Here is a 24,870-nt window from a genome sequence, read left to right as displayed (position 1 = left end):
ACAAGAGTGCACCTCAAAAATCTACATCGTAAGAGGAGTTCTGACCTTTGTCAAAAAAAGTCTTCTTTGTTGCCTTTTTCTCTATCACACTTTAGAAATCATCAGAAATTATATATCAATTGAAAACTTTAAATCTCAAAATTCATCCCTTGAAACCCATTTTAAAATCAAACATTGCATTACCATGAAAATGGTACATCAATATCATGTTACAAAATGTTTTCGTTCATGAATTATAAAAATTTAAGTTTGGATCGTGCACTCTCATGTCTATGTTCAAAAATGTGAGTGACAGTTAAGGGGTTGAGATGGAACAGTTGAAAAAAATAAAATCACTTTCGTTGTCCTGTTAAAGTCCAGCTGAATTGGAAATCACAGCCTATGCATTTTTTTTTTTAATATATATTTAATTCACTATTTACATTTTTTTTTTTTTTTCAATATTTTGTAGCTGCAGTAGATGAACCTGAGGAGTGTGAAAATCTTACTTCTGATGACAGGTAAGAATGAACTCAAATATATTATTGAAAGGTTACAGATACCTCACATTATTCAATTTAAAGATGCATTTACTTGCACACTACCATTCAAACGTTTGGGGTTGCTTAGATTACTGAATGTCTTTGAAAGATGTCTCTCATGCTCACCAAAGCTGCATTTATTTTATCAAAAATACTGTAAACCGGTAATATTATGAAATATTATTACAATTTAAAATAACTATTTTCTAGTTTATTATATTTTAAAATGCCATTTAGTCATGTGATAGCAAAACTAAATTTTCATCAGCCATTACTCCAGTCCTTAGTTTCACATGATCCTTCAGAAATCATTCTAATATGCTGATATGGTGCTTGAGAAAAATGTATTATTATTATTATTATCAATGCCGAATACACTTGTGCTGCTTTTTTGTTAAAACCATGATTAGTTTTCTTTCATGATTCTTTGATGAATAGAAAGTTCAAAAGCACAGCATTTATGTAAAATATGTTTTTTTCTTTGCCCAATTAAAGTATTAATTTATTTGAAAAAAATTATTACTGAACCCAAGCTTTTGAAAAGTAATGTAATTTCTGCACTACTTGTGCAGTTTTAATTTACGTTATAAGACCATTTTTGGGGGCTGAAAATTAAACTTTCTCTAGCAGATTCAAGAGTCCTGCTATTAAACCGGCTCAGCTCAAAGGTCGACCCCAGAGGGCGATCCCGAATCTCAGCTGCAGATGGGGGAGCAGGCACCCTGTGCCCAGAGGCAATGTCCAAGAGGACAGGACCTCAGCCAGGGAGGGGTGTAAAGTGGACAAGTCCCCCAAGGTGATGTTTTCAGCTGTTTGATGCATTAGTTTTATGTGTGTTAGTGTATTACTGTACAAAGTCAGTAATACAGTACACTAATGTGTGATTTTTGTACAGAAGAGCCTGTTTTATCTTGACAAAATTTGTATAATTCGCTCTTTTTCTTTTTAGGCTATAAAAGAGAAGAAGCAGTCTGCAGTTCTCCTTGAATTGGAAGATTTAGAGGAAGAACCTGACCTGAGTGCTGTACAAGAACAGATATTCAATAAACCAACCAGGTACTTTAATGACTGTTTAGGAATCTCAACGCAACTATGCATTTTTTTAGTATTATTTAGTAATGTATTTTTTGTTATTATAGTATTTATTCATATTTTAAATTAGCGTTTATATTTAGATTTTTTGTTTGATTTTTTAGTTTTAGTAATTGTATGTGCTTTTGTCAATTTTATTAGTTTTTTTAAACAATGCTGTCTATCTTTAATGTATTTTTATTTACATTTAGTTTTAGTACTTCAACTTAAACTGAACTTATTTCAGTTAGTTGCCTAGGCAAGATTTCTAATTTCATTTAAGTTGTTCAACAAGTTGTTCATTTAATATTTATATTTTGTTTTGTTGCAGCTTTATTTCAATTACTAAAAAATTATTTTAAATAGTTTTAGTTAATTTAGTTCTTTCAGTTTTGGTAGTCATGCTAATTATTATTTCTCTTTTATTTAGGTCAGGAAGGATCCCTAAGCTCTCTCAGCATGTAATTCAGGCAGCGGAAGAGGAAGATGAGGAAGAGCTCTCTGATCTTCCTGTGTCTTCCAAATTTCATGGTCAGGACATCAAGGCACCTGGCCGGAGAGCTAAATTAAAACCAGGTCCCAGATTGAAACAGGGCATGCCTAGGAGGGGGAAATCTAGGCTGGTGACCTTACTGGCCTCTGGAACTGAAGATGATGAGGAGGAGGAGGGAGAAGAATCTGTCCTGAGCCAGGAAGACTTTCCTTCAAATCCTGAAGAGGAAAACCAGGCGTTTGTGCCAATGAGTCTACGCCCTCTACCGCCTGTTAATTCAGAGGTGGTAGAAACCATGGAAGAGGTATGTTTATGTATTATAATAAGATAGAGGACCCTAGTGGGACCACCTTCATCACATATTATTGCCATCAGTGTGTTTGTTCCATTCATAAACTCCCTTGCTTGAGCCTGATTGAGTTTTTCTTTTCTTTTCTTTTTTTGCATAAATTATGTTGTTATGGTTAGTTTTCAAAGAGTGATGTTCATTTTTGTTTTGCCATTTTGTTTGTATTAATTTCTGCATGTCATATCATAAACTCACAACCCTCCTACCTTTCATTGTCCTTCCCTATTTTTTCACTCATTCCCATTGGCTCCCAGCTGGACATTTCTGTGAATGTGTCTGATATCCTGGGCACATCCCAGAATGCTTTGTGCTCCGAGTTGTCATATGAGCAGGCCACGGTGCCTGCCGGTCCTGTCCCTTGTGAACACCAGTTGGACCTGCTTGTTGTAAGTCTCCCCAACATCATCTCTGTCACATCTGACACTTCCTCTGTTTCCTCATTGGTAAATTGGTACATGTTGCGGTGTCCATCATGAATGCACATACATTTTGCTTTTGTTGTCATCTGCAGTGAAATTGAATCTAGTTTCTTCACTTTGGAATTGGAATGTTTTTGTAGTGTTTGATGAGATGGTACTAATTTGTGTCCGATTTGTTTTGAAGGACGTCATTGAGTTCCTTGACCCAGACCACATGGAGGGTAAGGTGAAACTCTCTCAAGCTTTCCTACCACCTGCAAACATGGAAAAACATATGGATCCGATGAACTAAAAAAACTGCCACATGAATTGTTATTATATGGATTAACCATGCATTTATGTCTAGTTATCATATGTAGTCAATAAGGTCTCCAGTATGCACTGAAAGGTTATATTCCAGTATCAAATTGGGCAAAAATGCACAGATAGAAGCACAGTTTTCTGTAAAAAAAAAAAAAGAAACAAAGAAAATAATAATAATTTGTAATTTAATTTCCGTGTACATAGTTGATATAATAATAATAAACAATTATAAAATCAAATTAAGTGAAAAAATGCACATATACAAGCCTGGTTTTCTGTTTGGATTAAAAAAAAAATGTATTTATTTATGATAATTTTTAATTATTGCTCAAATAATGAAAAAAGCATTGATGAAATCAAATTGGGCAAAAATGCACAGATAGAAGCACAGTTTACTGTCAAAAAATAAAAATAATAATAATTTGTAATTTAATTTCCATGTACATAGTTGATATAATAATAATAATAAAAAACAATTATAAAATCAAATTAAGCGAAAATGCACATATACAAGCCTGGTTTTTTGTTTGGATAAAAAAAATATATATTTATTTATTTATGATAATTTTGTTTCATTTCAATTTACATTATTGTTCAAATAATGAAAAAAGCATTTATGAGATCAAATTGGGCAAAAAAAAAGCACTGATAGAAGTCTAATTTTTTAATTGAATAAAACAGTTTATTTATTTGTTCATTAATTTATTATGTTAATATGTATGATTTGTTTTATTACAATTTACATGATTGTTTAACTAATAATAATAATAATAAAAACAGTAATAAATGTGTTGTTCCTACTTTAAATTATATATTATTATTATTTCCAGTATTTTCTAATTACTTTTACATTAAGAATATGTATATTATGTTATCATCCAAACTTTTAAGAATATTGTGTGATTTAAATTTAACTTACATCCCCCCACCCTACATGCAATGCAAGTATTTTACCCAAAAGCTTTACTATTCTGGTGGTAAATTTTTTTTTTATACATCTTTCTTTTAGTATGTAAAGAGATCAACAATGAAGCCGCCCAGACTCTTCTGACCATCGGGAACTCAGCTCAGATGATCCAGACATCAGAAATGCCCTGTACAAGTGAGAAATATCTTCAACCCTCTTATTTGCTTCAATCTAGATTAACACTTTCCATCAAATCAAATTTGAAATCTTCCTTAGATTATTGATTCATCAAAATCTTTTTCAGGTGGAAATGATATCGTTGAACAGTCAAGCATTGTACATGAAGAGGTCGTCCATGAGGAAGTTATCACAGAAACAGCCGTCATGTCCGATTCTTCTGTAGGCTGCGAGTCAGAGATGAAAAGTGACGTTGAACTTTCAAGCTATGAAGCTTTTATTCCAGAACCTTCTGCTGAAGAAACCCCCACCCAGAATAAGGAACCTATCAAATCACAGACAACTGAAGATCATCCTCGTCCCATTCAACATGAGACACAGGTTCCACCAAGTAAAAGAGGTCGATTCTCCAAACCCAAACCCAATATTGGTCAAGATCTGAGAACCAGACAGCAGCAAACCTGTCCAGAACTTGTCACAGGTTCTTTTGGGACCTCTAAGTGTCCATCTTCCACAGAACAGGATAGAAATGCAGCACAACCCATGCAAGAAGACTGTGTTCCTGTGGATCACCTGCCAGACTCCTCTACCGTCCACCCTGAGGTACTACAGCCGGATCCATCATCTGAAAGAAGAGAAGACAGTCCCAAAGTCATCCCTGAAACAGTGACTAAAGAAGATAATGGATCTGCCTCATCTTTGAAAAGAAAGAATGATGATATAATCACAGAGGAAAATATAAAAGAACAAGAAGGGGCGAGATTAGAACCACAGCTGACTAAAAGGTATTAAAAGTGTTGTATATCGCTCATTTATTTAGTTTTTAAAATTATTTGTCTATGTATTTTCACTGACTGGTCAGTGTTCTCATTTTTGTGATTTGATCATTTTTAAATTTATTTGAATGAATTTGTATTAATAAATACAATAAATAGGATGGATAGAATCGTTAATTAAAATAGTTCCTTGAATATCTAAAACCAGCGCTTCTAATTGCAACAGTTCAGATTCCATAATGAGGCTGATATTTATGTGTATTTGTCTAAAAGAAAATGTCTGTATGTTGTGTGTTTCAGTGTGAGTGAGTCTCAGAGCACATCAGATGAGCCCTCTAAACCTGTCAGGAGGTGCCGCGGACCCAAACCTAAACCAAACCTGATTCAGACATCCAGGCGCACACAGACACAACACAGCACCACATCAACCACAACAGGTCAGACAATATAAAAACCGAGCCGCTATTATGTAATATCTATTATCTATCTATATCTTTTTAAATGTATATTTTGCATAGATTTTTTATATTTATATTTTTTATATATATATTTACATTCTCATTTACATGATTGTGATATGATTGTTAAAATAAAAAAACAAGCAGAAATGTCAAAACAACATTTCAAAACAAAACGTTTCCTTGCAGTATTAAATCAAAAGCCGCCTGCTGCCGAGTCTTCCACGAACACTTTCACTAAAAGTCCTGAAGAGGGCGCGGTAGTTACCACAGAACTTGATGTATTCACAAGCACAGCTCAACAAGTGGTGACATCGAGCATTGAATCAGCACAGGTAAAATACCTGTTAAATTTGTGTTAAATTATATTTTTTAACCCTCGACAGGTATAATTATTACAAAAAGGACATATAATAAGTATCTTGTGTTATGTCTCTGTAATTTAGACCGTCAAAGATGTCACCCCGCCAGTTGTTTCTGAAAACAAGTCCAGACAGAAAACTGTAGTCATGCTGGATGAGAACCATAGAACCAATCCTGAGGAAGTTTTTGAAGACAGCACTGTGAATCGTTTTGGATGTGAATCAGAAGACACATCTGCTGAGCCCATGCCCCAGGAACCTGTGTTTATACTGTCTCTCACAGAAATCCCACCCACCTTAGATGAGGGGGTGGGCTTTCGTACAGAGCCCCTCCCACCTGCAGCAGCGCCCGAGTCGCATTCTCATGGTCAAAGGTACACTTTATCTGATGCCGTAAAACACTTGGAGAGAAATGAATAAACATTCGAATGATGTTGTGAGTTTTGTCCTTGTTTCTCCTGGTTGAGAATTTGTTAGCCAAATAAACCATTCACTTACTTGCAGATGTTTCCATGTTCTACCTAATGATTCTTTTTCTCCTCCATTCCTCCTAATTTCAGTGCTAATGAGAGCAGGGAGGTATCTCACCTTCTGATCACAGATGCTTTAGTTCCTGTGTCAGAGGATGAGGAAAAGAAAAGTGAATGGATGGTTGTGGGCAAATCAGTGAAAGGAGAATTGAAACGCAAGACACCAGCCTCCACATCTCAGGGGGTAAAACATGCATCTGGACTTAGGGCTGTGCAGTTAATCGCATGGGATTGTCATGCGCATCTCGTCAGTAAAGCAGGTTCTGTGATTAGTAGTAAATCTCCATCACCTGCTTTCAGATGGAGCGGCATTTACTACACAGAGCCGTAGATCACTGACAAGCGAGGCAATATCGCATTCAAAATCGCAGATGAATCTCATTCAATTATGAACGCGGTATTGCCTAATTGTCAGTGAACTACGGCTCTGTGTATTAAATGCCGCTCCATCTGAAAGCAGGTGATGGAGATTTACTACTAATCACAGAACCGGCTTTACTGACGAGATGCGCATGACAATCGCATGCGATTAATTGCACAGCCCTATCTTGACTTTAAGCACTATAAATGCTGATATGTGACTAATAGTGAGGCCATTTCCATCCTAGAGTACCATAGATGAGAGTCAGGCAGAACATCATGGTGAGAATATTTGCAGCACATCATTATACTCTAAAAATGAGCATATATGGCACAGATTGTAACATCTGTTCATGCATTGCATTGCCCTATAACCCAATTTCTTTATGTGCTAGTAGTGGAAGGATTGGAAAGCCTTGTAGCAGAGGGGACTGATGATATGGAACATCTGGAGAAGAAAAGAAAACTACCTGAAAGAACAAGGAGAGGTAAAAGAGTGTTTAAAAGTTTGTGGGCGAGAAATTTTTTTGATGTTTTGAAAGAAGTCCCTTATGCTCAGTAAGGCTACATTTATTTGATTACAAATACAGTAATATTGTGAAATATTTTCAGAAGCCATTATTCCAGTCTTCAGTGTCACACGATCCTTTAGAAATCAAATATGCTGATTTGCTGCTCAAGAAACATTTCTTATTAGCAATGTTGAAATAATCCATAAAATAAATTTACTTTCCTCTAATTGTAATTTGTCTGTTTTTTTAAAGCAAGATTACAAGAAATAACATGGGTTTTACCAGTGAGCTCTTTCTTCTGTGTTTAGCAAAGCTGCCAGTTAAACCCATCCCAGTTTCAAGGAGAAATGCTCAAGGTGTTGATGCTAAAGAGGACACAGCAGCGCTTTCTTTAAAACAAACTACCTCATTACCCATTTCAACACAAGAGACGAGATCAGTTCCAGAGCAAACTGTGCCTGCTGTCATTTCATCAACCAACAACTCAATATCAGCCACAATCTCAGACAGAGGAGCAACTACAGATCATTCTGCAACCAGCGACAATACTCGTTCGCCTGTCCCTGAAGCGTCTGTCCAGGAGGGTCCCTCCCAAGGCATCATGGGAAAAGTGGACCTCTCAGGCAAAGAGACAGTTGAGTTAGCAAGTGGATCAGACTTGCAAGGTGTCAGTCAAATCACGCCTATTGCCACAAGTGGGCCGCTTACAAGGTGAGTGGCTCTAAAATTTGTCTAAATGTGTGTGTGTGTGTGAGAGAGAGACGTGCTAGAGCTATATATATATATGTATGTGTATGTATGTATGTATGTATGTATGTATGTATATATGTATGTATATGTAGCAAAATGAGCACTATTTTTGGAATCAGCACCCCGAAATTAGTAAGAAACAAATATTGGATTTCATTCAGCAAATATGATGCAGGACAGTTAATTGATATTGCCTTTTATTTTATTCCTGACAAATATGTTCTAGATATTTTGACATTACCATTGGCATTCATTTTTATTAATTTGGATATCTTCTATAGACCTGGTAGAAGACCCAAGGGGTTCCTGTCCTTCATTTCTTGTAAGAGTACACAAGGACCCCCAGCAGCTTATCGAGGGACCAAACCAGGCCCCCCAAAACCAGCAGTCAACACCGCACGTCTTGAGAGAAAACGGATAGCGGCTGGTCCTGTTACCACTGCAACCATCCCTGGAGTAAAGCGGCCCTCACCGACCCCTGCTTTCACCACTGCGTCTGTCATCGAGGTATCATACGGTCAGATATTGCAGTACTTATGGCCACTTTGTATATTTGTATTAGTAAAACTGGATTCGATCTTTCTTCACTCAGCAGAACTCAGATGAAGAACCCACAAGTGTCTCGAAGTATTTTTTCAGTGACATCTTTACTGAAGTTGATGAACTAGAAGACATGGATTAAGGTCAAAGGTTGGAATAACGATCCAGTCACAATTAACCAAACAGTCAGAAATATAGTTTGACATCAGGCGGGTGTATAGACATGTGAATATGTGAAGTTTTTACCAAGACATTTTACAAAGAAGAACCACAACTGAAGAGATGCAGTGAAAACGTACCTCAGTAACTTAGTCAACATGATGTCTTATTTGGATTTAAGGATAAAAAAAAGTATTAATTTACTTATGTTTTTGATACAGTTGCACTCTTTTGTGTAAAAGTAAAGTTGAAATACGATTCATGTTTGAACTGAATTTTTTTTGTTTTGCATTTTATTTATAGTTACGAATCAGCAACATGTTAATTTCTCTCAGTCAGTTCTCTTACACCAATTGCTAATATTTATTTTGTTTTGTTTTTTAAATCAGAAAATGCCATTTTTGTATGTTTTTTTTTTTTTTTTGGAAAGTGACTTTTCTTTATATTTTTTTAATGAGCAGCTTTAAAACAAACCTCCATTTTAAATAAGCACTGTTCTGTTTTTAGCTCCATGCTATCTCCATGCATTTCTCCACATTATTTGTAGCATTTTTGTATTCAGCTTTTAGTCACAAAGCCTAACCTTTGTTCAGTTTTATGCTGTTCATATTTGTATGCAAATGTTCTCAAGCAAATGTTTTACTTGTATGTCTTTGTAAATATTTTAATTAAAAAATTACAGTATGTTGTAAAGGGTGAATTTCAAACAGTTTTCCATCTGCCTGAATATATGAGAAATAATTTATTTTTAAGAAATTACAAAATTATTAGATTAATAAAATAATATATACATAATGTTAATGTAGTAACCTCACTTTTGTGGCTACCTTGTGTGGATAAGTGTATGAATAGCGTGCTTAAATTGCACAGAAATATAATAAAATCTAATAGCAATTAAATTTAACATAAAATGTGCGGTGTTTAGCGGCCAGGACGTTCATTCTTTTTGGTTTGAAGCAGAGCAAAGTAATGACAGTTTTATTAGGGCAGTTTTTCCGGGCAGAATTTTAGAGTAATGAGAATTAGCCAATTTGCCATATTAATGTATTAGAATCAGACAAAAGCCTGTTTGAAATTGTTCTTAGACATAGACAGGACCCTGAGGGTATTTCAAGTCAATACACAGTGCACGCTGTCATCAGAGCAGACAGGCATTGAGCGAGTGCCAGCATGCTTTAACCTACTATTAGTAAGTGACTAATAGTTTAAGAGCAAATGCATGCGTCCTATTCTTTGGAAGTGTGCCGAGATCCATCTTCAGTAAGTGCTTTTGTTTAATTGAACATTTATAGGGCCAGTTCACCATTCATTTACTTGCCCTCATGTCATTTTAACCCTGTATTGCTTTCTTTATTCTGTGAAACACAAAAGGACATTTTCTAAAGAATATTTTGGGCACTCTTGTCGATATAATAAATGTGATTAAGGAGTGCGCTGCTCCAAAATGACAAAAAGCATTATAAAATCAGTCAATTATGCAATGTATTTCAAGCCTTTTAAAAGCTATAGCATGCAGTAACAAGAAGAAATTGTTTTATTTAATAGTCTTTTCAATGCATCAAATGAAGACAGAATGTTTTTAATTTTTTCAATTTTGATGAACTCTTTCTTTAAATGCACAATTAAGAATTGGCTGATGTTGTCAAATGCAAAATCATGCATCATAAACCACACTGAAATTATTCTTTGAGTCAAGAAATTTCATATTTAAACATAAAAGATTCATTGTTCCCACATCAAAATCCACTTATACTCCGATTGCATGAAGTTTGCAGCTATAAGGTAACAATTGCAGGCCAGTCATAACAGATGTTTGCATGTGTTGGGGTCAGTTTACCAGTGCTTTCACTTTTCTGTGAAAAGAACAATTATTTTCATCCTGCATTACAGTTGCATTGTACTTGTGAACCCAAAGCACAAACGTTACCAGTTTACTGTCCGTATCAGCTCTTAATGTCCACATTATCTAATCTTTTTGTTAGATTCTTTGACACATATTCCACTGCAGCTTGAGGACAGTGTAAATTGAGAATTACATTGGTAAATTCCTTTCATTCATTTGATTTTTATGAGTAATCCATTCATACCTGATGGATAAACCCTTAGATTGCTTATTTATTAACATCAATGTGCACTTATTTGTGTTAATCTTCACAACTTAGATTACTCCCTCTTACATAACTGTGGTGCTTTACGTCACAGTTGAGAGGATGTGAATAGATGAAAGAGGTATTTTACTGCCTGCTAATATATGCCAACTATAAATGGTGAATGCATTCAGAAATAGAAAACCAACAGAGGGTTTTGTTGTAGTGCTGGTTAGCTCTTTGTGTTCAACTTTGGTTCTCTTGCTGGCTGAATGTTTTCAGAGCTCTCATCTGCTTTTGCATAGTGTTTGGTTGTGTGTGACCAGACGTGAGGCTGTGGTTTGTATGAATGCAAATTTTGTGGCACATTGGGATGAATCTCAAAAGAATCAAAAGAAAGAATTAGGACTATTAAGCAGTGTTGTTTTGGTAGTATTTAGAACTTATTTATATTTTGAAGTAGGTTTTATATTTATATTTTATATTTTAAAATATTTTAATTTTAGTTTAAGTTTTAGTAATTTTATTATTTGCTTGTCATGTTTTAGTTTTATTTTATTTTATTTTTAATGTTTGTTTATATTTTTATAAGTTTACCTTTTTCGTCTAATATTTTTTGTAGTTTTAGTTAACAATACAACACTGCTATTCAGACAGTAATTGTAACTAGGGGTCGACCGATATGTGTTTTTCAGGGTCGATACCGATTTATTGCAGATCAAGTAGACCGATAACCACTATTTTGAACCGATATATGTGTCTGGTGTAAAAATTAAAATTAATGTCAAAATTAAGAATAACAAGGACTCTGACAAAAACTTTCTTTAAATGTTTTTAAATTATTTTATCAGAAAATCGGTTTTGAAAATGACAGATAATGACAACCATAAAAATGCTTAATATCAGCCAGGCCGATAATCGGTCAATCCCTAATTGTAACAATATTATTTAGACAAATTTTCAATTTATTAAAATGCAACTGATACATTTAGTTTTTGCTGAATTCCACAAGCAAGTCAATTTGAGTTAGCTGGGCATGTGACAAATTAACCCCATGTAACAAAACGTCTCATGCTAATCTATACAAACGGCTTAACATACTTACAAAATACCCTGAATGTTGTAGCACGCTCTGGAGCTAAAGCTTTATCTTAAATGAACTTAAATACATGGAACAAAAGACATGCTTTTGGGGTTCAGGGCTTTTTTCCTGTATGTTTTTGACAATAAGGTCATATGATGTGGATCATGAACAAACTCTAAGCCACTGTAAACACTGCTGGTATGTGTGTAGGTCTATCTATTCCAATTTCCAGCCAACCAGATTGAAACTTTTGGCATTTTTTTTTTTTCTTTTAATATGCATCAGACGGTCAGTGAATGGTTCTGGGTGTGTCGTCTGAGGTTATGACTGCTCTTTCTTCCTCTCTCTGCAGGACTGTGAGGTTCAGAGACGGATCGAGAGGGAGGTGAGGATCCGAGAGGGGGCCTGTAAGGTTTTAGCTGCATGTTCTCAGAGAGATCAGGCTCTGGAAGCTTCCAAGACTCTCCTCACATCCAACAGCCGCATACTGGCCCTCATGACCCAGCTGCAGCGCATGAAGGAAGCCCAGGCCATGCAGAGAGCAGAACGGAGGTATATCATTGAGTCACTGGATTGGGGAATGGAAGTTTAATAAGTTGGATCGAATAGATAGCAATAGAATAAATAGCAACTCAGTGTCTCCTCATACCAAACTTTTCAACTCACAAATGATTTCCATATAGTTTGGCATTATTACGGAAGCCCGTTGCCGCTAGGGTTTTAAAAAATTGTGATAAAAAATTGTGAGAAGAAAGTCAGAATTGCAAGATACTGTATACACTTAAAATTGTGAGATATACTGTAAACTCCGAATTCTGACTTTTTTTCTCAGAATTCTGAGTTTACATCTAACAATTCCGTTTTTTGTTTCTGCCATGGAATAAGAATTTAAGGTAATTGCGACTTTTTATCTCACAATTCTGACTTTTCTTCTCAGAATTGTAAGTTTATGTCTTGTAATTGCAAGTTAACATCTCGCTATTCTGACTTATTTCTTTCTCAGAGTTGTAATTTTGTGATCTTGCAATTATTACTTTATATCTCACAATTCGGACTTTATATCTTGCAATTATGAAAAGAAAAATAAAGAAATAAATATAAATAAAAAAATAACAGAAAAGAATAAAGTATAACATAATTATGATGCCTATCTGTTGTTCTTTTGCAAGTGCACTTAAAATGTTGCCTGTGTAGGCAGCTCACTATGTCTGGAACAGAGCCGCTGATCCATTGATTCCATGTTTTTAGGTCATCTGATGGTGGGTCTGTTGATGAGCGATTACCTTGTACTGGAAAAATAGCCATTTCAGGTAAGGTTACACAGACAGAGACAAATGCAACAACTTGCTATATTACTATATTACTATACTATATCTTATTTATTTGCTTTGATTTGTTACTGCTTTTATTTTTATATTTGCTTGACTTATCCTCAGATATTCGCATTCCTCTCATGTGGAAAGACTCAGAGTATTTCAAAAACAAAGGAGGTGAGTTGGACAAATCGTCACCTTGGAATTATAAGGTTCTATCTGACATTTTTGTCAAAATTGAGTCTGTGACAAATTATTTACATTATGTGATGTTTTGTTGTGAATATTTTGGGACATTTTATTTAGAAAACAAAAATGTTCTACAATATCTACAAAGTATATGGAATGCAAAAACTTTGAAGCTCAATATCACTAAACCGCTCAGAATGCAAATAGAACCTTATAATTCCAAGGTGGCGAAATCTACATGCCTACAAATTCAGTCCGTTTTTTACTGATTTTCTCATTTTCTGTGCCTCTTTTCTCTGTTCAGAGCTGCACCAGTGCGCTGTGTTCTGTTTGCTGCAGGTGGGGACATATAAAATTATATATATATATATATATATATATATATATAATTTATTGATTTTTTTATTTTTGTATTTATCATTAAAAAAAATTTCAGAAACATTAAAAAAATCAACCGTAGTAGTGTGTAAATTTTAAATATTTTATTTTTAAAATCTCTGTACCTAATATAAAATGACAAAGCTGTTGTTTTAGTCCAGTTGCCATATATCCTGTCTTCATAACACTGCCGTACCTCCAGGCTTTGACCTGCGGGTGGAGCGCTACAGCTGCTGTGTGGAGGAGGAATTCAGCATGGGATTCTCCACTCGAGGCTGAGCCGGCTGGGAAGTGCCTCCAGTAAGAAGTTCATGGCATCTTTAGAGGCAGCAGCTTCATGCAGTTCCCACAGCAGTGGAACCAGATCGGGAGAGAGGTCACCCAGAGGAGAAATCACCAGTTCTTCTGCCTGTTCTGTCAGTACGGTGAGGGGGCAGGATATTTGTCATTACATACAGTATATACTATTACACATACCAAAGCAGTGTACAAACAGATACATGACACTGGGAGATTGTTAAATGTTGAAACGGTCTCACACTTGGGCTGCGTTTGCCGAAACCAGTTCATAAACAGAAACAAACACATCCATAGTGATTGTCAGTACAGACAGACACACCTTGACTGTTTATTTTCTTAATTCAGTCTGTCTGAGAAAAAGGGCAAAAAAGCACAGAAGAGAAAATTAAAGAGATGGATGGTGAGAGATGTTGAAACCAATTAATTTTTTTTAAGGGTGAATGTCATGAAGCCTGTCAAATACATGTCTGGGTCATTTTTCATATTTAAAAGCATCACACATATATATATATATATATATATATATAATTCATTTTAGGGTTCTATTTTTTATATTATATAGAATTATATATTGTGTCATTATGTTCTTGAGAATAAAGCACCACTTAAAATAAATTATCTTTTTTTCATTCTTATTATTTAATTGTTTTAATTGTAAAGTAATTATACATCATTATAGTTTTATTTATTTTACTTCCTGTATTTTTTGTTCTGCAATTTTAACAATAATAATAACAAAATATCTATCGAGAGAGGATAGTTTTAACTATTACATTACAGAATCATTATTGACCCTAAAATGAATTACATACAAACTCAAATATAAAACATCTGAACCCATTAAGAATTTGAGTGGATGGATGTGCTTAACAGTCATGAACATAAAGTAAAAAAAACAGAATTGGCACAAAAATATAGGAAATTTTCTTGTAAAATATTTGCAAAATATACTGTTTTCAAGTGAAAATTATTTTCTTTGTTTCTTAGTTTTCTTTTAATTTAACTGAGCACGTTTTTTTTCTTTACTATAAGGTCTCAATTTATTAAAAATGCATCAGTTTTGTTTGATTCTTTTTATTTTTTTGTGTACTTCAACTCAAAAAACAAATTAAGGTCAGTTCTAAATTTTCTAAAATCAATTTTATTGGAACAGAACTGAGGCTACGTTTACACTAGTGCGTTTTCATTTTGAAACATAACTTTTGCTACGGTTGCGCCTGTCATTTACACTACTCCAGTGTTTTTGACCCTCGAAAACGGAGACTTTCGAAAATGCTGCAGATCCCATTTAAGTTTGAAAACGTCTCAGTTACGTATGTAACCCTCGTTTCCTGAAGCTGATCCATTGATTCCATGTTTTTAGGTCATCTGATGGTGGGTCTGTTGATGAGCGATTACCTTGTACTGGAAAAATAGCCATTTCAGGTAAGGTTACACAGACAGAGACAAATGCAACAACTTGCTATATTACTATATTACTATACTATATCTTATTTATTTGCTTTGATTTGTTACTGCTTTTATTTTTATATTTGCTTGACTTATCCTCAGATATTCGCATTCCTCTCATGTGGAAAGACTCAGAGTATTTCAAAAACAAAGGAGGTGAGTTGGACAAATCGTCACCTTGGAATTATAAGGTTCTATCTGACATTTTTGTCAAAATTGAGTCTGTGACAAATTATTTACATTATGTGATGTTTTGTTGTGAATATTTTGGGACATTTTATTTAGAAAACAAAAATGTTCTACAATATCTACAAAGTATATGGAATGCAAAAACTTTGAAGCTCAATATCACTAAACCGCTCAGAATGCAAATAGAACCTTATAATTCCAAGGTGGCGAAATCTACATGCCTACAAATTCAGTCCGTTTTTTACTGATTTTCTCATTTTCTGTGCCTCTTTTCTCTGTTCAGAGCTGCACCAGTGCGCTGTGTTCTGTTTGCTGCAGGTGGGGACAGAGATTCATGATACGGATCTCGTAATAGTGGACAGGATGCTCACAGACATCTGTTTCGATGAACCAGTGATATTGTGAGATGCTCTTACTTTTATCTCTCGGAAATGAATGGACAAAATGGAAATGGTCCTCTCTAAAATGGTCTTTATTACACATTTTTAGAATTTTTTCAAAAATGTCCTTTAAAATCTCATCATGTAATATTGATTAGTTCTAGTAGGTGATTAGTTTAGTTGTTAGATTTAGTTGTTGTCTGACCGAAAAAAAAAAAAAAAAATTTTTTTGGATATATTTTGGTAAATATACACTACCATTCAAAAATTTGAGATCGTTAAGATGTGTTTTTGAAAGAAATTAATACTTTTATTAAGCAAGAATGCATTAAATTGAACAAAAGTGACAGTAAAGGCTTTTACTATTTATTTATTTTTTATTTTTAGGGAACACATATTCACTATTAACTATGACTTTTGCCTCAATAAACTCCTAATTTGCTGCTTATTAATAGTTAGGTAGTTGTTAAGTTTAGGTATGGAGTAGGGTTAAGGGATCTAAAATATGGTCATACAGAATAAGGCATTAATAAATGCCTAATAAGTACTAATAAACACCTAATATACTAGTAATGTGCATGCTAATAAGCAACTAGTTAATAGTGAGAACTGGTACTTAAAAAAGTGTTACCAAAATATTTTATTATATATTATAATATTGATTATATCTTAATATATTTTATATATCATGTTATATACAATATTTTAAAATTGTATGTCGCTCCGCCACGTCTGGCTGCCGAGGGGACGGAGGAACTCAACAGGGCCTACTATATGGACTCTCTAGAGTTGTTTTGCAAGCCGACCCGAAGCCGGGGCCTCTCAGTGCCTCTACCCGTTTGAGGTGAGAACACAAGAGGATACCGGCTCCACACGAAGGCTATAGAATCTAGCGAATGTGTTGGGGGTGGCCCAGCCCGCAGCTCTACAGATATCTGTCAGCGAGGCGCCACCAGCCAGCGCCCAGGAGGATGCAACACTCCTAGTAGAGTGACCCTGTGCCTGATAAGCCAGGGTGATGGCATCCACAATCCATTGGGCCATCCTCTGCTTAGAGACGGCATTCCCCTACTGCCGGCCTCTGTAACAGACAAAGAGCTGATCTGAGGTCCTGAAGCTTTGTGTCGACAAAGAGCTGGTCTGAGGTCCTAAAGCTTTGTGTCCGGTCTACGTAGCATCTCAAGGCTCGGACGGGACAGAGCAAAGCTAGGGCTGTGTCTGCCTCCTCTGGGGGGAACACTTGCAGGCTCACCACCTGATCCCTGAAGGGAGTAGTGGGAACCTTGGGCACATAGACGGGCCAGGGCCTCAGGATTACCTGGGAGTCAGCCGGCCCAAACTCTAGGCACGAATCGTCGACTGAAAATGCATGCAAGTCCCCTACCCTCTTGATGGAGGCCAGTGCAAGCAGGAGCAGAGTTTTCATTGAAAGAAACTTTAGCTTGACTGACTGCAAAGGCTCAAATGGGCCCTGCTGTAGTGTTTTAAGCACCAGAGACAGGTCCCAAGAGGGTATAGAGGAGGGCCGGGGAGGATTTAACCTTCTGGCCCCCCTAAGGAACCTGATGACCAGATCATGCTTCCCTACCGATTTCCCTTCCACAGGGTCATAGTTAGCAGCAATCGCAGCGACATAGACTTTAAGGGTGGAGAGGAATCTGCCAGGGAGGGGCTGTCGCGAGGAGCATTAGTTTGGGGAACCAGGTCCAAGGGGGCCAATACGGCGCCACAAGCAGGACCTACTCCTTGTCCTCCCTGACCTTGCACTGCGTCTGTGCGAGAAGTCTCACTGGGGAAAACACATACTTGAGCAGGCCCCGCGGCCAGCTGTGTGCCAGTGTGTCCGTGCCGAGTGTTCCCTCGGTCAGGGAGTAGAACAACTGTCAGTGAGAGGTTTCTGGAGAGGCAAACAGGTCTACCTGAGCGGCTCCAAAACGTCTCCAAAACAGCTGGACCATCTGGGGATGGAGTTTCCATTCTCCCAGGAGCGTAGCTCGTGACAGCTCGTCGGAATGAGCAGACCCGGAATGTGAATGGCACGAAATTACCTCAGAACCTTCTGACTCCAAAGGAGGAGTTGCGACATGCGACGGGAACACAGACCACCTTGTCGGTTGATGTACGTAACGGTCGCCGTGTTGTCCCTTCGGACCAGCACATGCTTGCCTCGTGAGTTCACGTACAGAACTCTTTCCGAACCCATGACCTGACAATAGCAGACACAGGTTGGAAAACTCTTGATTCTGCACTTTTTAATGGAATATTTCAGAACTTTTTAAACAGAGCCTATTATATGTGAATTTGTGTTTACATATTGAGTCCAAAAGTCTGAGAAAATAAAAATGGGAATAAAATTTCTGGGAAATTAGATTTTGAATCCAACATTTTCATTAACAAGGTTTTTGGATTTTTTAAAATTTGTTAATTCAGACCGCACTGTATCTCTATGCACATGATAGCATGTTTGTTTTAATCCGTTCTGGCTTAGTTTTTATCTGTTTCATCTGCATTTTAGAGGAGTCTTCGTTCTGGTTGCCACTCTATGGTAACGTGTGCTGTCGGCTCGTAGCCCAGCCTCTCTGTATGACTCAAATTGTTATGTGTGGAAAACTCAGAATTCGGGTTTGTAAAAGATGATGTATTATTGTAATTAAAAATAAATAACCAATATTTCCCAATTCCCTATTCATTCACCTTTCATGTATTTTTCTACCCAAGTCAGAGACCAATCCTGAAGACTGGAGAGATGTCTACAGTGTCCTGAATGGGTCAGAAAATGTTACAATGTTACCAGCAGCAAGGCGATACAGACTCTTTAGAGACACCGCTATTCACTATTCCCATTAATAAGGTGAGGAGTATCAGTGTATTTGGATGATTGATACACTGCTCTCATAGAACAGTTGTAGTTGCATCTTGTAGTCAACAGAGGGCCAAGTTGTCTTTGATAATATTTGTGTTACCTGAGTTTTTCCAGTAAGAGGATATGTAATGTGCTGCACGTGATTTTAAATCCATTGTTAAATCCACAGCATACATAGTTTTGGAAGTTGTTTACTACATTGACCCCACGTGCTACAAACTATGAATTGTTGTGCAATTGTAATTGTTGTTTACACCTGGTCTTGAAATCAAGTGTGTGCATACATGCTTTTTAGGACACCCGTGTGCGTGCCAGAGAGAGAGATCCGGCTCTACATACTCACAGTATCACCATAATAAACCAGAGTGGCGATGAGACCACATACACGATTCTCACACACACATCTGAAGACACACATTACTGGATGGAAGCCTTCTGGCAGCATTTCTATGACATGAGTGAGTACCAGAGTTCCCAGAATGCACAAGATCACTTTCTATCGTTCCAGCTGTCATTATATATACAGGTGCATCTCAATAAATTAGAATGTCGTGGAAAAGTTCATTTATTTGAATTTATTTAATACACGAGTTTCACAATTTGAGTTGAATTACTGAAATAAATGAACTTTTCCACGACATTCTAATTTATTGAGATGCACCTGTATATATATATATATATATATATATATATGTAATTTTATGTGTCAGTTTTTTATAGGATGTTTTGAACTACAATTTCGATAAAAACTTTAACCCCATTTTTTTTTTTTTTTTGCTGACATGCAACCGCTGGTGTCCATACGGAAATCCTAAAAAAAAAATCACAGCAGTGTCCTTCGTCAAATTGCAGATTTCCTTATTGTAGGGACCGAAGAACAAAATTCCCTTTTTGACATGTGTGGTATGCAAACAACACTGTCTCTGATTTGCTGTGTGTGTTTCCTGCAGTCACAGATAGACTTACTCTTAAAGTCGGCATGAAATCAAAATGGACTATTCTTATTTTTTGATGGAATATTGTAGTGTTTATTATAAATAATTTATCCGTGCACTTCATTATTTTTTTTAAATTCATGTACCCTCCTAATCTTTAATCAAAAACGCTAAACTCCCCTCCCCCTTAAAACAACTCCTCTACTCTTCCGGTCACAAGCTATGGCGCAAGGGCGGAGCTATCTGGAACTGCCAACAGAGACATCAGTGACGTTTGAAATAAACAACGGGGAAAAGCTGAAGCTGATGCTTCACTTTATAGCACTGACACCAGTCATAAGGGAGTACGTTACCCTTAAACATTGAAAAGATATTAGGATATTACAACAACATTACTCCTAGAACATCGCAAACTAATTTTTTTTTTTTTTGATGAATATGACAACCTTCTGGAGGACGCGCTCAGTCATTCAAGCAGTCTCTGTCTCGCGCACGCTGTTTAGGCATGTTTTGTGCTGTTGATCGTTGTCGTCATCCTCAATAAATAAAAACATTTATTCATGCTAGGGTGTCGGCGCCAAAAATGCCCCAACTTCCAACGATCCAATCAATTCCCGAAGGTTGAAATCAAGTCCTGCACTCTCATTTCAGATGCCGTTTCACTTGGATGTACGTCACAGCAGAGAAGAAAAGACAATCGCAACTTCCGTTTCATGCCGACTTTAAAGATGCCGGTTCAGTACCTACAGGCCTAATTCTAAAACAGAGATAGGATCCCAGGCCTGCTTTGTTCCCATAATGAGACTGGTTTTCTTAACACCAACCTTAAAGTTGTGTTGGATAAAATGTAGTCTTTCACTTTCTTGGGGTGTGTACTTGGCTGTGTATGTATTGCTTTTTTCTCTTTGCTTTTTGTCCTCATAGTTTTGGTTATACTTGGAATGACAGAATGAGAAGTTGTCTTGTAATTCTGCTTTTCCCTCTTCAGAAATTCAGGTGAATTTTTTATATGAACTTATGAAACTGTATTAGGCAAGTTAGCTAGGCTAACCAAGTTAGCACCATACAGACAAGTTAGCAAGGCAAATGTTAAGTATTGCTTTTTTATATGCAACTAAGCATTAATCCATCCCATAATTGAGATTTATTATATTTAGAAAGAAATTACAAAAAGATGGGTCTCTTTTGGTTTACAAAAAAAGATCAGTTTATTCACAATTCATTGCTTGTCAATTTGATTTAAAAGTGATTTGTATCATTTTTGATTCAGCAACTTTATAAACTTCATTCATAAGAAATCTTCCTCAAATGTATCTTAGGCAAAACAAAGAACAATGACGGACTTACTCAGCACAGCATTGCCTACATTCCTAAACATATAGGCCACTTGAAATACAACAAAGAGTGAGTGATCAGGAATGGGAGTGTTATATGTAACATAATATCAATAAAGTAATACAGTATAATGGTTATCCATAGCAGTCCATTTTGCAATTAAGCTTGTGAATGTTCAAATATTGTCCATCTTAATTGATTATTTAATGGAATTTAAAAAAATAAAATCATATAAAGGTCATATTTCAAGATTATTGATGTTGCATTAGAAGGAATCAAATTAAATTTACACCCCTAGAGATTTACTTTTTACTTTCCTTTTGATTTCAAATGCCAAAACCAAGTTACATTCTTGAACAAAAGAGAAACAAACAAATGTGGGTGGATGTCTTAAAATAAGTTATCTTTGAAGATAATTTAGTGTCCCGTACTGAAATGAGTGCAAGATATTATTACCTCCTGTTTCATTAGTATTGTTTATGGTGTACACATTATATATTGTCTTATGTGTTTGCTTAATATGGAGAGGTCATTCAAGATGTTTGGATTATAAAGTTTACCTCCACAGAAAGGCAGCTTTACAGTTTTTACAGTTTAGCTCTCTAGTCCAAAGTTTTAGCACTAAGCATTGAACTGGTTTATTTAGCTGAAAGAGCCACAGTATTTTATCCCAAACACACAAATGAGAGAAAGTCTTTGACTGATTAAAATAAGTGACAGTTTAACGGTATTGTCACATGTTTATGTTTCCATGCCCCTATTTGGTCTTCCTGTTCCTGCTCCCTGATTGTTTATTATTTGTCCCAGGTGTTTCCTATGTTTATTGTTTCATCAGGTCCAGGTGTTTGTCATCTTCCCCTCATCAAGTCCTGTGTTTATATAGTGGTCCCTGTGTTGAGTTCCGTTGTCCGGTATTGTGAATGTCTCCATGTTCTACGTGTGTTATCCTGGTTCCCTTGTTACAATAAAGTCTCCTGCGTTGAGGTACTCCTGGTTTCCTCGTTCCTCACTCCGTGCTCCCTCACAGTAGTAGCAGCGTGACATGTATTGAACTTGTAAGAATATTTGCATGCGACCTTGAACTTTGCAAGGAATCCAGCCTTGTTGTTTTCAAATCTGGTTTGCTGGCGACAGGTTTTGAGACCAGTTAGGCTTGACTTGTTTACTCTTTCTATTGTGAAATCTGCTGTTATATCTGGGAAGGTGAAGGCTTAAACTAGATTTTTTTACTTTTTGCATAACCGCTTTTTTAAGTTCCCTAGTGACCTAAAGCTATTGTAAGCAAAGACTTCCTTTGTACGCAACACACTTTTATTGGTATACAGTGACTGCGACAGTTAGATATGGTGAGGTTTCATTTGCAAGAGCTTTATTTTTCAACAATTTGTCCTGAGAATAAGAAAGTTCAACGAGGACGTTCTGATGATCTGCTGATATGATAAACGAGATCATTTCATAAAATTAAACATGCATAATCGCACAGGTTTGCGTTCATATTTGCATGCGCATAACCATTTTCTTGAGGTATGAGGAACTGATACACTTGAAGGATAGTGTTGTCATCACTGACATAAAAAGCCCTATCAAACTGATTTTTCCCCCCCAATCGCTCTTAAAAGCAGAGGAACTGATGAAGGACAAGAACATGAGAATAAAGTATAAAAAACAGTAAATTATGAGCCAAAGTAGGTCAGAGAGAGACAAAGAGTGAGATTATAAAATATTGTTAGTTAAAATAATTTTTCATTTGCATAAACCACTTCTGTAATGCATTGACTTTTTTTTTTATTAAATGGAGAAAACCAGATTAAAATTAAAGGAAGGTTTCATCCAAAAATTAAAATACTATAATTATTATATGACTTAGTTTCTTCTGCGGGGCAAAAAGTCACATGGATTTGTTCTAGGTCATTATGCCTACTTGATGCAATGCAAGTTGTTACAAAATGTCCATGGTTTTTTTTTTTTATTGTGACTTGTCATGTACAATATATACCCTGCCAATATCCTTTGTTGGTTGTTAAGCCTAAAATGAATGTGAAAATATTTTCTCTTAAAATGTATCTTCTCTTATTGTCAAAGTAGTGTGTGGGTTTTTGAACTTGACAAGGAATCAGTGTTAGACATTTCAAAGGGTTTTACAGTACCATACCTGTATTTCAGTTTTACAGTAACTACATGGTACTGTAATCGTGTACAGTGCAATTACTGAAAAAAAATCATCAGTATACTACAGTAATTCATTAATTTGAATATAGATTTCAGTAGATTTGATAATATTTATATTATATTATATATCATTTCATTTTTTATCATACATAGGTACTACTGACACTCAATTCAAACAGACACAATTATTACAAAATATCAAATTCTTTATTTAAAACCTTGCAAATATAACACTACAAATACACAGTCTTCCAATGCTGGAACAGTGCATCTTTACAATTTCTCCTGTCTTATGACTTTTTTCAAGTGCTGTATTCTTTGGATTTATCCTCACAAAGAATATTTAGGCAACAGCAAAATAATGGGGGAAAAATATAAGCAGCCAAAGAATACATAAAAAGCATCTTCAAAACCCAGGTGCTGCTCCAAAAATTAGGCCACCACCTTTGCTCACCATCCACTTTGTTAGAGAGAGAAATGTATTCCCTGAAAAACAAGAAGAAATTACACATTTTTAAAAGGCAAACCCCATATGAAATACATAAACATAAAAAAAAAGTTAAGTTCTTCTCTTAGCATGAATTATCAGTCTCAGCGTTGCTGGAATGCTCATGTCTTTCATGACGCTTCATTGCAGTTGCCTTTAAAACAGAGATTATATATAGATCAGTGAGTAAATCTTGAATTCCATTAAAAAAACTATAACAAACTAATGCTAAAACTAGAAAGGCGGCCATAAAACTTTTGTTTAACCCATGGTTTAACCTAGCTACATACGATTTTATTTTCTCAATAGGCTTCTGCCAACGTTAACACCTGAACAAAATTTCACATTAGTTAATGCTAATATAAGATAAGCGTTGCTCGTCAAAATCATTTTAATTCGGTAATTCAATAAGCTGATAAAGTCGTTTATTAAATGAAATGATAGCACAGCTTACCGTGGTGAAGTTTGTTACCGCCATGTTTACGAATAAATGTTACTATGTTAAACTGGCGTGCAAAAAAACTTACCACTCGCAGGTTCAATCCCCGAGCAAAACCCGCGGCGCTGCCATGCTGGTTCGCTAGCGGCGCGACAAAAGACAATATAGAAAGGGACTTTGCAGAGACTTTCTGTATTTTTTAAAAAACTGTTATATACTGTCCTGCATCTTCAATAAACAAGCTACAGGTAGTCCAAAATGCAGCGGCTAGAGTCCTTACCAGGTCAAGAAAATATGATCATATTACCCCAATTTTACAGTCTCTGCACTGGCTACCTATTAAATTCCGTATCAGTTACAAAATATTATTACTTGCCTATAAGGCCCTTAATGGGTTAGCTCCTGCGTACCTAACTAGTCTTCTACCACGCTACAATCCATCACGCTCCCTAAGGTCGCAAAACTCTGGACTTTTGGTAGTACCTAGGATAGCAAAGTCCACTAAAGGAGGTAGAGCTTTTTCGCATTTGGCTCCCAAACTCTGGAATAGCCTTCCTGATAACGTTCGGGGTTCAGACACACTCTC

General features: G+C 36.0%; 1 protein-coding gene and 1 pseudogene across 4 annotated transcripts in view; both read left to right on the top strand.

Moving 5' to 3' along the window:
* Positions 1–9,012, top strand: part of LOC107665243 (transcription factor TFIIIB component B'' homolog) — a 17,129-nt gene extending 8,117 nt beyond the window's left edge. Inside the window, exons 12-28 of one of the 4 annotated variants that reach the window (XM_016456049.1) lie at positions 452–500; positions 1,152–1,317; positions 1,471–1,577; positions 2,023–2,389; positions 2,689–2,820; positions 3,038–3,074; positions 4,166–4,258; positions 4,368–5,025; positions 5,317–5,453; positions 5,664–5,809; positions 5,921–6,210; positions 6,397–6,550; positions 6,975–7,008; positions 7,122–7,214; positions 7,547–7,949; positions 8,270–8,495; positions 8,581–9,012. In XM_016456049.1, the coding sequence (XP_016311535.1) occupies positions 452–500; positions 1,152–1,317; positions 1,471–1,577; positions 2,023–2,389; positions 2,689–2,820; positions 3,038–3,074; positions 4,166–4,258; positions 4,368–5,025; positions 5,317–5,453; positions 5,664–5,809; positions 5,921–6,210; positions 6,397–6,550; positions 6,975–7,008; positions 7,122–7,214; positions 7,547–7,949; positions 8,270–8,495; positions 8,581–8,670 (3,182 nt within the window). In that variant the 3' untranslated portion in view covers positions 8,671–9,012. Of the gene's footprint in view, positions 1–451; positions 501–1,148; positions 1,318–1,470; positions 1,578–2,022; positions 2,390–2,688; positions 2,821–3,037; positions 3,075–4,165; positions 4,259–4,367; positions 5,026–5,316; positions 5,454–5,663; positions 5,810–5,920; positions 6,211–6,396; positions 6,551–6,974; positions 7,009–7,121; positions 7,215–7,546; positions 7,950–8,269; positions 8,496–8,580 lie in introns of all 4 variants that reach the window. The other 3 variants (XM_016456048.1, XM_016456050.1, XM_016456047.1) reach the window with 3 other exon arrangements.
* A 3,122-nt stretch (positions 9,013–12,134) lies between these two features.
* The window catches only part of LOC107665216 (rhotekin-like), a 16,964-nt pseudogene continuing 4,228 nt past the window's right edge, over positions 12,135–24,870 (top strand).

The sequence above is a fragment of the Sinocyclocheilus anshuiensis genome, unplaced genomic scaffold (genome assembly GCF_001515605.1).
Source record: "Sinocyclocheilus anshuiensis isolate Anshui unplaced genomic scaffold, SAMN03320099.WGS_v1.1 scaffold587, whole genome shotgun sequence".
In the NCBI taxonomy this organism is placed as follows: Eukaryota; Metazoa; Chordata; class Actinopteri; order Cypriniformes; family Cyprinidae; genus Sinocyclocheilus; species Sinocyclocheilus anshuiensis.
The sequence above is the reverse complement of the archived record's forward strand: the minus strand, read 5'-3'. Positions and strand labels throughout refer to the sequence as shown.